Source organism: Helobdella robusta (genome assembly GCF_000326865.2).
Source record: "Helobdella robusta unplaced genomic scaffold HELROscaffold_73, whole genome shotgun sequence".
NCBI lineage: Eukaryota > Metazoa > Annelida > Clitellata > Rhynchobdellida > Glossiphoniidae > Helobdella > Helobdella robusta.
Window position 1 is genome coordinate 125,950 of NW_008705415.1, and position 15,069 is coordinate 141,018.

The 15,069-nt window shown below is 34.1% G+C and overlaps 4 protein-coding genes across 4 annotated transcripts in view; 2 read left to right on the top strand and 2 right to left on the bottom strand.

Moving 5' to 3' along the window:
- Positions 1 to 1,172: 1,172 nt before the first annotated feature.
- On the bottom strand, positions 1,173 to 2,187 carry HELRODRAFT_89746 (hypothetical protein; the record flags this gene model as incomplete). The annotated part of the gene is made up of 4 exons (XM_009031370.1): positions 1,173 to 1,312; positions 1,568 to 1,646; positions 1,771 to 2,008; positions 2,087 to 2,187. 4 exons carry the CDS (start codon positions 2,185 to 2,187, stop codon positions 1,173 to 1,175), a joined length of 558 nt encoding a protein of 185 aa, XP_009029618.1.
- A 1,114-nt stretch (positions 2,188 to 3,301) lies between these two features.
- On the top strand, positions 3,302 to 6,358 carry HELRODRAFT_181583 (hypothetical protein; the record flags this gene model as incomplete). Its single annotated transcript, XM_009031379.1, has 5 exons — positions 3,302 to 3,355; positions 3,484 to 3,574; positions 3,727 to 3,834; positions 4,932 to 5,121; positions 6,205 to 6,358. 5 exons carry the CDS (start codon positions 3,302 to 3,304, stop codon positions 6,356 to 6,358), a joined length of 597 nt encoding a protein of 198 aa, XP_009029627.1.
- Positions 6,359 to 9,461: 3,103 nt separating this feature from the next.
- HELRODRAFT_133578 (hypothetical protein) lies at positions 9,462 to 11,245 on the top strand (the record flags this gene model as incomplete). Its single annotated transcript, XM_009031380.1, has 6 exons — positions 9,462 to 9,620; positions 9,873 to 9,993; positions 10,273 to 10,536; positions 10,636 to 10,763; positions 10,861 to 10,940; positions 11,170 to 11,245. Coding segments are annotated over 6 exons (828 nt in total), but the record flags the coding sequence as incomplete, so codon positions are not given.
- A 3,368-nt stretch (positions 11,246 to 14,613) lies between these two features.
- Positions 14,614 to 15,069, bottom strand: part of HELRODRAFT_181585 (hypothetical protein) — a gene marked incomplete at both ends in the record, with an annotated part of 2,109 nt that continues 1,653 nt past the window's right edge. Inside the window, one exon of the mRNA XM_009031381.1 lies at positions 14,614 to 14,664. Within this exon, the coding sequence (XP_009029629.1) occupies positions 14,614 to 14,664 (51 nt within the window). The remainder of the gene's footprint in view (positions 14,665 to 15,069) is intronic.

Below are 15,069 nucleotides of genomic sequence, written 5' to 3' on the forward strand. Positions count from 1 at the left end.
CATTCGGTAGNAATTTATAGAATATATATATATATATATATATATATATATATATATATTATTGTCGTCTATTGTTGAAATAAGAAAGACAATAGCACTGAAGCCAAATTGATAAAATCGAATTTATCGAATATATTTATTGATTATTATTATTTATTTATTCAATTCAAGTATAAAAAAACCAAACAAAGCTGTATATAACAAAAACAAATAAATAAATAAATAATCAAATAAAGACAAATAATTAAAAGATATTTATTTATATATAAATAATTAATTATCGAGAAAATATTTGAGCTAACAACTGCTTTAAAAGATTCCGTCAAAAACAAAAGATAGATAGATAGATAGATAGATAGATAGATAGATAGATAGATAGATAGATAGATAGATAGATAGATAGACAGGCAGTCAGACAGATAGATATATAGATAGAGATAGATAGACAGAGATAAGAGAGAGAGAGAGAGAGAAAGATAGAGAGAGAGTAAAAAAAAGAACACACATTTATGAAAGTATATAAGGCAATGTGGATCATTGACTTCGTGTAAACCAAAACCAAACAAATGCCATCATTAAGAGAGGTTTAGGATGAAGAATGCCTTTTAAAATGAATTAAAAAGCATTTCTTCTTAAAACTTCATCATCATATAAGTCTTCGCTACTAACAAGCCAAAATGAAATCGTTGTAAAATATAACAAATAATTTGAAAATAATATTAATATTAATAAAACAATAATAAGAATATTATTATTATTATGTGTGACAAAAAATACAAAAGTTTTTGTCAAATGTTTCTAGAAAAATCGAAACAAAACTTATTGCTGTGACAATTGCAGAAACAAACCTAATCAATTTTATATGTAAAATTATTCGGATATATAACAACAACAACAACAATAATAATAATAATAAAATGGCGGGAAACATCAACCAATGACTGAGAATCAACTTGTAAAATCAATCACATCACCGAAGAAGGATTCAATAAAAAACATCAATCAATCAATTAGTCAATCAACTACTTACTCAATCAACTTTATTGAACCAACTAACCAAAAAACCAACGGGCCAGTCAACCAATCAACTAACCAATTAATCAACCAACCAATCAATCAACTAATCAATCAACTAATCAACCAACCAATCAATCAACTAATTAATCATACAATTAATTAAGGGGTATCATAGAATAGACAGGAGACTTAATCTTCTTTCTGCCCTTGAGGTCACAGAGTTCAAGTAGGACCATGCAGCACTCCACTGAAGCCCCTGCCTTGTTCATTAATTCTATGGAGGCTGACAATGTACCTATTGTTGCATGGATGGGGTAATTATGTTTGTGTGTGTGTATGTTTGTTTGTGTGTGTGGGTGTGTCTGTGAGTGTATGTGTGTGTGTGTATGTGAAGTATATAAAATTATACACTAGGATATGAACATTATTGAATAATTAAAAAATACACAAAAATGTACAATATATAAAAAAAATACAAAATGGAATTCCTAAAACACCAACAAAACATACAAAACAGCAACAATACAACAACACAAGTACACAGAAATACCTCCAGTTGCCAACAAATCATCCACAACAACAACATGTTGACCTGCTTCTATACTTTCTCTTGTAATCTCGATTGTATCCTATCGTAATTTTTCATAAAATAATATAAAAATAATAATATTATTATTGAATATTATTGAAAGAATAATAATAATAATTAAAAACATCGAGAAGATATGAAAAAAATAATAAATAGACCCCAACATTGCCATATTCAAGAGCATAGGAGTAAGAAATCGTCTGCCCAGGCAATTTCCCTGCCTTCCTAATGGGGATGAAAGCCACATTCAACTGTTGGGCCATCAGAGGCGCAAAAAGGAACCCCCTCGACTCGATGCCGACAACCACTTCTGTACTGGGGTATTTTTCCCTAATTTCTTCAACAAATAAATTTATGCACTCTCTGTAGTCAGTTGGATTTCTCAAAAGTGGGAACATGTCTCTAAAAAATAGGGGATAAACAAATGAAATGAAATTTTTATTTTTAAATGACAAGATTAATAATGAGTTATCAAAGAACCTAAATAGAATTCCAGGTTTAGGGAAGTCGGGGTAAGACTTAACTTTGTCAGCAATAGATCTTCTTCTACTTTCTCGATCTAGAACAGCGGCAGGGCACATAATGTTGTTAGTGTTGTTGGCTGTTGCTTGTGATGACATCATGAATTCTGACTGAATGTTATTTAGATTAGATGAAATATAAAACTTATTATAATTAATAGCATAAAAGTATAAGTATAAAAGTACAGTCATGATGAAAATAGTAAAAATTTACTAATATTGGATATATAGTCAGGACATATTAGAAATTATATTTCCAGACAAACCGCCCTAACCCTACAGACAACAGACAAACCTAACCCTTCATAAAATGCAATAAAAAAAACCTTTTTTTTTATCAAAATCTGTTACAAAAATTACAACACTGGTTTAGTTAGTTTTTGCTACTAAACTGCTGACAAGACACCCAACACCAACTAAGTCTATAAAGGGCATAAGATGATAAAGTATTCATTTATATAACTTACAGATGATCGCCTTTTTCATTTAAATATTTATTTAAAATATTATGCCTAACTTTAGTTTCGTCTGTTCTGTACCAATTGTATTTTATGTACTGACTTGACTGGAAACTGAACTTCGAATTTTGAACAGGGGAGTATTTTTTAGTGAAAGTAGATTAAATAAATAAACAAAATTACAAATTTTACAAAAAGCTACACATTTATTTTTATAAAAAAAAAGTGAAATAAATGGCCTAATTTCTCAAAAAATTGTTTGATTTTTAAATAACCACAATTTTTACCCGAGCAACGTTTAAAAGTGCACTTAGCAAAATAGGAAAGTACAAAACTTTATTATTATTTAATAAATAATTATTTTATATATATATATATATATATATATATATATATAATATATATTCAATATATTTATAATTATTACAATGTAATGGAGAATGATAGAACAGTTTTCTAATTGAAATATCCATAATTAACCTAAAATTCAACCTAATAACAAACTTATCTTTATTTAAGTAGATAAATCTAATTATAACTAACGCTATTTTTAACGAATTTGATACAGATAAGAGTGGAATTCACCAGGTTTCAGTTTCACATTTGAGAACTATATTTATATGGTATGAAATAAAATATACGTATTTCACATTTGCACTAACTTCAGTTAAATATTTTTCCATAGTTTGATTCAAAAATAGTTAAAATAAAATAAAATGACTGAAATAATTCAGCTAAATATTGTGGGAGTCGAAGGGAAAAGAAACGTGGTTTGCATTGACAGAGTAACTTAACGATTTCAACATTTTCATTTTTATCAGATCTCATTTACAAATTCAATATTTTATTCAGTAACGAAATATTTATTGTCAATTAATAATAAATTAACAATAATCAGACCTGTACATTGAAACAATTGTACGATGAAGTAAGAAGGAAGTGCAAACTGTCTCTGAGTGATGATGAAGATTTGAGATTGGTTTATGCAGGTTAGTTTGAAATAGCAATCCTTCGTTTATTCAATTAATCATTTAACCATCAATCAATCAATCATTCATTTTTTATTCACTCATTTAACCATTGATTCATTCGTTCGTTCGTTCATTCATTCATCAATTATCCAAACATTTTTAATTTACAGGCATTGAGTTGGAAAACACAGAAAACATAAAGATAAAAAATCTGGAAATCCCAAACAACGCTCAAATATTTATGGTTGTGAGAGTGCGTGGTGGCGAAGAAAACGAAAGTGAAAGTGGTGTAAAACCGAAACAATGAAAATTTTTTATTTCACGACCTGTTTCTTGTTGGACTGGAAATTAATCATATGTTACAAACATATTTTCCATCTATCATTTTTATACTCCAAAAATTCGATGTGTTTTATTTTAGAGCTAGTTAGTTTTTAGACAGAATCATTTGATGATTATCCATATTTTCCTATCAAGTGCGTGTGTGTTTTGAGTACACCATTTATACACCATATATACACCATTACATATGTTATCATTATTAATATAATTATTATTATGTTATTCACTCTATTGACATTCCTCAGAGGATAGTAGCCTACTGTCATAAAATGCTCTATTGAACAAATAACTTTTTAACTCTCTTCTGAAGCGATAGGAAAGCATATAGATAGCAAGCAGTAGTGTGTGTGTTTACATGTGTGTATGTGAAATTGTAATGTACTGTAATATGTACTAAATAACACATAATACCTTGGAAAATATCATTACGAGAAAGGTATTTTGGATGCAACATCAAGCTAATCTCGATCCAATATGCAGCTTATTATAATAATGTTTGTTTACATGCATTGAGATGAACCTGGATATGACTGAGTTGTACAATAATAATAATATTTATTATTATTTTAATAAATACTATTATTATATTTAAATGGCTAGAATTATATTATTCAGGTTCTTCATTTATTTATTCTTTATACAACTGATGATGCTTCATTCTGTGTCAAATTTTAAATGCTTCAACTTCAACACAAGTTAGCCTGGAACCTTGCTTTTACTTACTACCTTTAACAAACTTTAAAAAAATATAAATAAAATCTAACTAAACAAATTACTATATTTTATAATATCAATGAATTATTAACATCACGCTTTCGACTTAAATTCATTTATTTTTTAATTTAAATTAAAACTTACCTACCACTATTATTGCTGCTGCAGTAGCAATTGCTGCTACTACAACTACTACAACCACTACTACTACTACTACTACTACTACTACTGCTGCTGCAATCGAATCATAATACTGCCGCCAAAAATAATAGCACAAAACTAGTCGTTTGATAAAATGATGAATAAAATAAATTGACAGAAATCGACAAAAAAGATGGTAGAAACCGCGCAATAACGATCGAATCCAGCAGACGACTGAGCCACTTGTTCGCTAGCAACGTCTTGTTAATATTGGTGAAGGAAATTTTGAACTATGAACACGTGGAAATTGATGTAGTCGATGAGTTCTCCCCACTGCTCTTTAGAAATGCTTTGGGAAGATTGAGAAAGTAGGTATTCCTCTCTCTCTCTATCTCTCTCTCTCTTTTTCCTTCTCTCTCTTTCTCTCTCTATATATATTTTAACTATTATTAAATTACTTTTATGTTATTGGTTTCAATGTCATTGATACGTCTTTGTCACCGTGTTACATGACCTCTAGCCTTGCAACATGCGCATACATATGGACACAATCAACTAGACACTCGCACGCACATACGCACACGCACGCACACACACACGCACACATAAGTAATTAATTATATACTTTTACTTGGTGTAGTTATAAAAATGTTATTTATATAGCGCTAACTTGAGGAGGGCATTGCCAGCGCGATCAAGGATAAATATGGAAATTTGGCTTCCCATTAACTTTGCTTTGGACAACATCATCAACAACAACAACAATAATAATAATAACAAAAACGGTGATGATGACGATGGTGACGTCATTAATTACGGACCTCTTGGAACCTCTGGGAAGTTTGTTACAATATATCTGTTCTAATTATAGAGATATCAATAATATTATTATTATTTATGACTATAATTATTACCGATGATGATGATGGTAGTAGGAATAATAATAATAATTCATTATTTTCCTCCGTCCGTCCATCCATCCATCCATCCATCCATCCATTTATCCATCCATCCATTTATCCATTCATCCATACATCCATCCATTTATCCATCCATTCATCCATCCCTTCATCCATCCATTCATCTATCCATCCATTTATCCATCCATCCATTCATTTATCCATTCATCCATTCATCCATCCATCCATTTATCCATTCATCCATCCATTCATCCATCCATCCATTCATCCATCCATCCATGTATAGGTTTAACATATACATGAGTAGAGAACTAAGAGATAGAATGTGGAGAGAGAGAGAGATAGTGATGCAGGATTGGAGGGTTTACTCACTGAGAGATGTCAATGCGATGATGTCCTTATCACAGTATCAGCATCACATTGCGAATAGCCTCACGAGAGTTGGCTATGCTACGTCATCCGTGACGTCATCCGTGACGTCAACAACAACAACAACATCATCATTGCATCTATTACCATCGTTGTTATCAGCGACAACAACAACAACAACAACAACAACAACAACATCATCAACAACAACATCAACAACATCAACAACAACAACAACAAGATCATTAGCAATGGCGACAATGACCTTAGCGGAAATGATCAAATTTGTGCGCTCCAACGGTCTTGGTGGGCCTAGTCGTCGTCTACGTCATAATAATAATAATAATAATAATCACAATAATAATAATAATAATCATGATAATGATCGTCATCATCGTCGTCGACGTCACCATCGTCGCGATATAACCTACTGCGAATTGTATTATGCTAGGGAATGTAGTGCTGGTATGATTACTGCTAACAACAACAACAATAATAACAACAACAATAACAACAACAATAATAATAACAATAATGATAATAATGATGATGATGATGATGATGATGATGATAACGGTTTACTACTACTATCAACGTCACCACGTATGTTGTGATTATGTTTTTTGATTGTTTGATTGTTTGTTTGATTGGTTGGTTGGTTGGTTGGTTTCGTTCGTTTGGTTGATTGACTGACTGATTTAATGAATGATTGATTGAATGAATGAATGATTGATTGATTGACTGAATGAATAATTGATTGACTGATTGAATGAATGATTGATTGAATGAATGAACGAATGAATGATTGACTGATTGAATGAATGATTGACTTATTGAATGAATGATTGACTTATTGATTTTTTATTCCTTTTTTTATTTGTTCGTGCTCCATTCAATAAACATCACCAATATCACTATCATCACCGCACCAAGATCGTCGCAATCACAATCATCATCATCATTATCACAATCGTCATCACAACCACAACAATCATCATCATCGTCGTCGTCGTCATCATCATCATCATCCTTACAGTTCTAGACATGGGTAGCTTAAAGAGCAGAATCCAAAAACAGTATACTACTACAACCACTACTACTACTACAACTACTACTAATAATAATAACAATAATAATAATAACACCAACCCGATTCGAATTGCTTGGCTGGGTGCCAAAATGTACCCCTTCGTTCAGAGCTTGGTTCTCAATGGCACCCCTGTGCTATTTTTTGATTGGAGTTTAAATCTATTGGCGGGAAATTTAATCAGTGGTGGCGGTTATGATGACGATGATGATGGTGGTAATGATGATGATGATGAAGAAGATGGTGGTGATGATTATAGTCGTAAAAATCGTAGTAATAATACAAGTAATTCTGATACTATTTCTACTACTACTACTACTGCTAACAATAATGATGATAGTAATAGTAATAATAATAATAATAATAACAATAACAAAATAAGAAGTTATAAGAATAAAAGCCCATTCGTTCCCATTCATTTTGATGATGATGATGATGATCATGTGGATGGAAAGAAAGAAAAACTAAATAAAGAAATGAAAAAAACCGGCGATGATAATGATACAAACGTTGACGATGATGATAAGGATAGAGGCGATGATGATAATGATACAGATGATGATGGTAATGATACAAATGATGATGGTAATGATACAGATGATGATGACTACAATGGTAGAAGTTTGTTTGCGCAGGTAAGTTAATTCTTCCACTCGCAAATATGACTTTAAATCCACACGTATCTATCTAGAGTTTTCAACTTTTTATAAGGTTTTCATCATCATTATCATTACTTACAATCGTCTACTCTCTCTCTCTCTCTCTCTCTCTCTCTATATATATATATATATATATATATATATATATATATATCTTGCTTGCTTTCTCTTTCTTCTTTAACAACATATGATTTATCATCGTTTATTCATTCATTTTCTTTCTCTCTCCTTCTCTCTCTCTCTCTCTCTCTCTTTCTCTATCTCTCACACACACACACCACATTCGTACAGAGATTGAGTTACAAGTTCAGTTGGGGGCATCTTAAGCTCCTCCCACAGGATGTCAATCATCTCGTCACAAACTTGCACATTTCCAATTCAGACCTAAGAACGGCGTTCGGAAAAATTATGAATAATAATAATAATAATAATTATGATTCTAATAATATTATGGATATTATGAATAATAATAATAATTATGATCATAATAATATTATGGATATTATGAATAATAATAATAATAATAATTATGATCATAATAATATTATGGATATTATGAATAATAACATGGCCGTGATGGATGGAATGTTCCGAAAAAAGGATATTAATTATAACAATAATTATACTAAAAATTATTACGATATGTATAAAATTAGTTGCAATTGGCTTCTTGCCAATGAAAAAAGGTTTGTCAATACTTTGTATACAAACACTCTGTGTGTATATGTGTGTGTGTGCGTGCGTGTATATGTGTGTGCGTGCGTGTATATGTGTGTGCGTGCGTGTATATATGTGTGTGTGAATAATTAATCGTACCATCGGTTTCGTGCCTGCTGATTAGCTCATCTCATTAGCATAATTTATTCATTGCAGGTGGAAGATTTGGCTGTCGGGATTGAACTATAGTACGGATGAAGAAGTTACTAACGATAATAATAACAATAATCCTAAAAACAACAATTATAAGAACAATTATAATAGCAAAAACAATAACAATAATAATAATAATACTAACAACAACAGTTATAACGTTGAAGTCATTGACTTTACTGTCTTAAGCAACAACTCAAGTATTCTTTTTATTGTTATTGCTGTTATTATTACCATAATCATTATTATTATTATTGTTGTTATTATTATTATTGTTGTTATTATTATTATTGTTGTTGTAATTATTGTTATTATTTTCCGGCTCTAGCGAAGAGTGTGGTGTGTTTCATGGAAGACTTGAGACGTCTGCTGGACGTCGAGTGTGGCACGATGAGGATCATCGTCGTCGTCGTCGTCACTTTTGTCGTCTGCATCATTTCCGTCGCGTTCTGTCTCACGTGTAGGAGGTTGAGGTGCGTGTGCGCGTGTATGTGTGCGCGTGTAATGTGTGCGCGTGTAATGTGTGTATGTGTTGTGCGTGTTGTGTGTTGTGCGTGTGTATGTGTGTGCGTGTTGTGCGTGTGTATGTGTGTGCGTGTTGTGTGCGTGTGTGTGTGTTGTGCGTGTATGTGTGATTTTCGTTCTTTGTTAGTTTTGCACGGCTTTACAATTACACTACATAACGTATCCATGATGGAGAACGTACGCACATCCAACAAAGAAGGTCGAGGCATTCATCTCCGACTCAGAAACGCCTGCAAGAGCTCGGCCTCTTCAAAGAAAACCTGCCCTGGCTACATCTCGACCAGTGGGAAATTCCGCGCGATGACGTCATCCTCAACCGGAAGTTAGGCGAGGGTGCTTTCGGGACTGTCTTCGGTGGCGAAATGGTCGGCGAGTCCGGCAGGTGGACTGCTGTAGCCGTCAAAACTCTCAAAGTTCCGTCGAAGAATGAAGAAAAGGTGATGCTGATGGTGACGACGACGACGATGATGATGGTAGTGACGATGGTGAAGATGATGATGGTGATGTGGGTGTTATGAAGTGTTTGTAAAATTAATTATGTAACCGAATCGTATAAGCTGGTTCGTTATTTAATTTACACATTTATTCGATAATTCCTTTGTTCGTTTATTTATTTACTTATTTATTTGTTCGTTCGTTCATTCATTCGTTGGTTCATTAATTTATTTTTTATTCATTCATTCACCCAGCTGAGTTTTTTGAGCGAGGCTGATATGATGAAGCAGTTGCACCATATGAACATCGTCAAATTATTGGGTGTCTGTACGAGGGGCGAGCCAATCTTCACTGTCATGGAGTTCATGTTGCATGGTCGGTTGACCGGCTAGCTGGTTCTCTGAATGGTTGATCGATCAATTGGTTGATTTTATGGATGACAGATTGATTGGATGATTCATTTTTAGATGGCTGATTGGTTGTCAGACTGCTCAAGTACATTAACTCGACAAACCTCACAGACAATTTCTCTCTCTCTCTCTCTCTCTCTCTTTCACAGACGGGCACCGCACACAAACAAACACAGACAAACCCCACATTTTTCTTTCATACACACACACACACACGCACTTACACACACACACGCACACACAGGCGACCTCAAAACCTTCCTACTCTCCCGTCGTCAGCTGGTCGGCCAGACGACAAAAGAAGCAGACAACATCTCGCCCAGACAGCTGACAAACATGGCGCTAGACATTGCTAAAGGTCTAGACTATTTAGCTTCGGCTAATTACGTCCACAGGGATTTAGCTTGCCGGAACTGTCTAGTTCACTCGAGTCTGACGGTTAAAATCGGCGATTTCGGTATGACAAGGCCAATGAAAGACAGCGGATATTATCGGTTCGATAAGAGAGGTGAATTAATTTTCAGGTGAAATTTGTAGAGAATTCATAGGAAGATTTGTGGGAAGATTTGTTGTACTGTTGCTGTTATTTTTCTCGCCAATCCCACAGGAATGTTTCCGGTTCGATGGATGCCTCCGGAAAGTTTGTTGGACGGATTGTTCAGTGTGGCATCAGATATGTGGAGTTACGGAGTGCTTCTCTACGAGATTGTTACCTTCGGTAGCTTTCCATACCAGGTACACTTCAAAATACAAAACAAAACCACAAAAATGTACCCCAAAATACCACAAAAATGCTCCAGAATTAACCTTATCATCAATGAAAATACCACAGGGCTTATCAAACAGACAAGTTTTGAACTGCGTGAAGAACGGTGAAACGTTGCAGCTGCCTGACACGTGCCCGCCCAAATTGTTGGCAAATTTTTTATCGTTTGGTTATTATTAAATTATCATTATAATTTTTATAATATAATAATAATAATTTATCATTATTTCATAATTATCTCATTAGAATTTTATGGCATTTTGGAATTATTTACCAGGAAATTTTGAATAAAATAAAAAAAAACTACATTCTAATTTAACAACGTTACAAATCTGATAGAAAATACTTTTTTCCCTCCAAAAATCTAACAAACAGAAGTTCACTTTTGAAAAAGTGCTGGGCGTACGAGCCGACCAACCGGCCGCAGATCAGCGAAATAATGGACACCCTTCTCAGCTACCCCACCCTAATTCAGCCATGCCTCTACAACCCACGCACCTCTCTAACTGGAGAGTTGGATTTGAACCTGCAGCAGCAGCAAACTGCGCGTCATCACCGCAATCAGTACCACAAGAACGTCATCAGGAAGCCACTGCTACAGCAGCAGCAGCACAACAACAAGCTGACTTTTAATAACAGCGGTGGTTGTAGTAATAAAAATGGCGGTTGTAGTAGTGGTAGTTGCGCACTGTTAGCCACAGCTACAACTATGAAAACGTTGAAGTCGACGATAGCAAGAAAGTCGTGCGATTTTCAGCAGCAGGTTTTGACGACTCTGCAGCAAGGCAGACTATCTTCGCCGCCGGATTTTCGTAGCTTCCGCGACGACGACTGTTGTTACGACGATGACGACGTCAGCGCGGCTGGGTTTGCTGCTAATAATGCAACAGCAGCTGCAACAGCTGCTGATTATGATTTTTTTTGTGGTAGGAAGGATAACTTCATTTGCGATGGTGGCGAATTCGTCTCAACTGCAAGAGTTGTGATGGAATTACCAGCAGCAACGACGATAGCGATTGCTAAGTCGACATCGTCGCCGTCATCCTCGACCTCTTTGATCAGTTGTCTGGGCAGCTGTAGTACCGTTGTTCAATGTGAAGATCCTTTCCCGACGTTCGCGGCCAGCCACAGCAATAACAGCAGCTACAACAACCACAGCAACAACAGCTGCAGTAACAACAACAACCACAGCAACAACAACAACAGCAGCAGCAGCAACAACAACAACGTACCAACAACAACAAATTTTTTAAGAACCGTTCCTCCTAGCAATCGCATGGTACGGAGTTCATCAGCTAATGAACTTTTGTTTAGGAAGAATCGTCATCAGCATCGTCATTGTTGTTGCTGCTGTTGTTGCAAACAAGATGGCGACAATGTTGCGTCTGGACATCATTATCATGATTGCCACCACCCCCGCGATGATGGTGATTTCTGTTGTAACAATCATCACCACAACCTACCGATTTATAACGATAAAACGATGCTACGAAGCAAGAGATCGACAGCCAATCAGAGGTCAAAAACTTGTAATCGCGATGACGTCATCGATCGTGATGATGATGATTACCAATCAAAAAATAACAACCGCGAGCTTGATAATGATCCCGTTGTTCATGGTACTACTACTACTACTACTAATAATAATAATAACAATAACAACAACAATAATAATGATTATGATGACGACGATGACGACACTCACAGCGTTAATAGTAGTAATAACTACATTGATATTGCTGTGGCTTCTACAGCTACTACTACTTTTACTACTACTACCACTACTACTACTACTACTACTACCACTACTACTACCACTACCACTACTACTACTACCACTACTACTACAACTAGTACTGATAAGAACAATTCTATCACCAATAAAAGTAATAATAAAAGTGGTAATAATGATGATGATACTTTCAATATTGATTCGCCGTTGGTATATAGAAATAGAAGCATCAACAACAACAATAACAACAACAACATCAACAACAACAACATCATCATCAACAACATCAACAACAACAACAACATCATCATCAACAACAACAACATCAACAACAACAACAACAACGCAGACTACTATAACAACGACACGCTGGAAACCAAGATGATGATGAAGAAGAAGAAAAGAATGACGATGCTACCGGGCTTAGAATTTGACGCCGAAATGATGACGTCACAAGATGGCGGCCGAAAGCACGTGTTTGCTACGGAGCCACGCCAGACCAACCGGAAGTCAATTCCTGTTGTTGTTGCTAAAAATAGTAACACAGTTGATCGTTCTTACCTTAATCGTCGTAATCACCTTGATCATCATCATTGTCGTCGTCGACTTCATGGTAATGATGATGACGATGATGATAATAAGGGGGATGATGATGATGATGATGATTGTGTAGGCGGTGATGATAACGATGATGATGATGATGATAGAAGCAGGATGAGGATGATGATGATGATGATGATGATGAATGAATCTTATACTGACAGCGATTACTCCAGTCAGCATTCTAAAGATTTCCTATCCATGAACTCCGGGACGAATTTGGGTTGACTGGCTGGCTGATTGATTGGTTGGTAGGTTGGTTGATTGGTTGGTTGGTAAATTGGCTAGTTGGTTGGTTGATGGTTAGTTGATTTTTGGTTGATTGGGTTGGTTGATTGATTGATTGATTGATTGATTGATTGATTGATTGATTGACATTCTTTTTAATATCTTTTGCTCTTTGTATATCGTTATTATCGTCGTCGTGGTAGTTGTTGATTTTGCCCTAGGGTCTAGACATTGTCATTCCTCAAATTTCATCATTTGCAATATTATATGCTATAAGGTTTTTTCATTTTTTCTTTAAATCTTTTTATTGAAAGATTTTCACTCACTCACTCATTCATTCGTTCATTCATTCATTCATTCATTCATTCATTCATTCATTCATTCGTTCGTTCGTTCATTCGTTCATTCGTTCATTCATTCGTTCATTCATTCATTCATCTATTTAGAATTATCAATCTCACTCACTCATCTTTTTAAACATTTTTCCAGGCGAGCAAAAATATTCTAGTCACGGTCTTATTTCAATTTTTCTCTCTCTCTCTCTCTCTTTTTTTTATTTATATATATTTATTATTAATGTTAATTATTATTGTTATTCATTCTTGTTATTTATTTTATTTTGTTTTATTTGAATTAAAGATTATTTTCTAGAAGAACCAAACGTAGTTTTTTTTTTTACGTCAAACACGTGTGTGCGTGTGTGTGTCTGTATGTGCGTGCGTGTGTGTGTCTTTATGTGCATGCGTGTGTGTGTATGTGTGTGTGTATATGTGTGTGCGTGTGTGTGCGTGTGTGTGTAATAATGAAACTTAAAATAACCACAAATCTAAAATATTGATAATAAATATGGAATAAAGCCAAAATAAAGTGTCCAAAAAGTCCGTAACATGATACTATGGATACAAAACTTTGAAAATTAATGTTCTTCAGTGTTACCGGTAATAATTGTTGTTTCATTCATTCATTCATTCATTCATTCATTCATTCATTCATTCATTCATTCATTCATTCATTCATTCATTCATTCATTTATTCATTCATTCATTCATTCATTCATATGTTTATTTGTTCGTTGGTTCATTCGTTCTATTTATTATTCATTCTATATTTTATTGCAGTAACAGTAGCTTATTCATTCATTCAATTTTTACTCATTCGTTTGTCAATTCGTTCGACTTTTGGCTCATTTATTCATTAATTAATTAATTCATTTATTTATTAATTCATTCATTCGTCCACCTATAAATTTTTCCTCTCAATCACTCCATTATTGTTCCTTCTTCTTCTTCATCAATAGCATTATTTCCACTCTTACGCAATTTTTTTTTAAACATTCTATTACTACCACTACTACTACTTCTTCCTTTGCTGCTTCTACTACTACTACTACTACTATAGTCATCATTAATTGCATCTCCATTACTATTAAAATCATAATCAGTAACGTCGTAAACTTCGTTATCATTATCATAATCCTTACTACTACTACTACTACCACCACCACTACTACTACTACCACCTCTACTACTACTACTACTACCTCTACCACCTCTACTACTACTACTACTACTATCATAATTGTTATCAGAATCGCCATTGTCATAATCATCAACAACAGCAACGGCATCATCATCACTACCTATAATGTTAGTAATCTGTTTAGTATTGGAGCCATACTTACTAATACTGTTGCTTCTTTTACTACCACTACTACT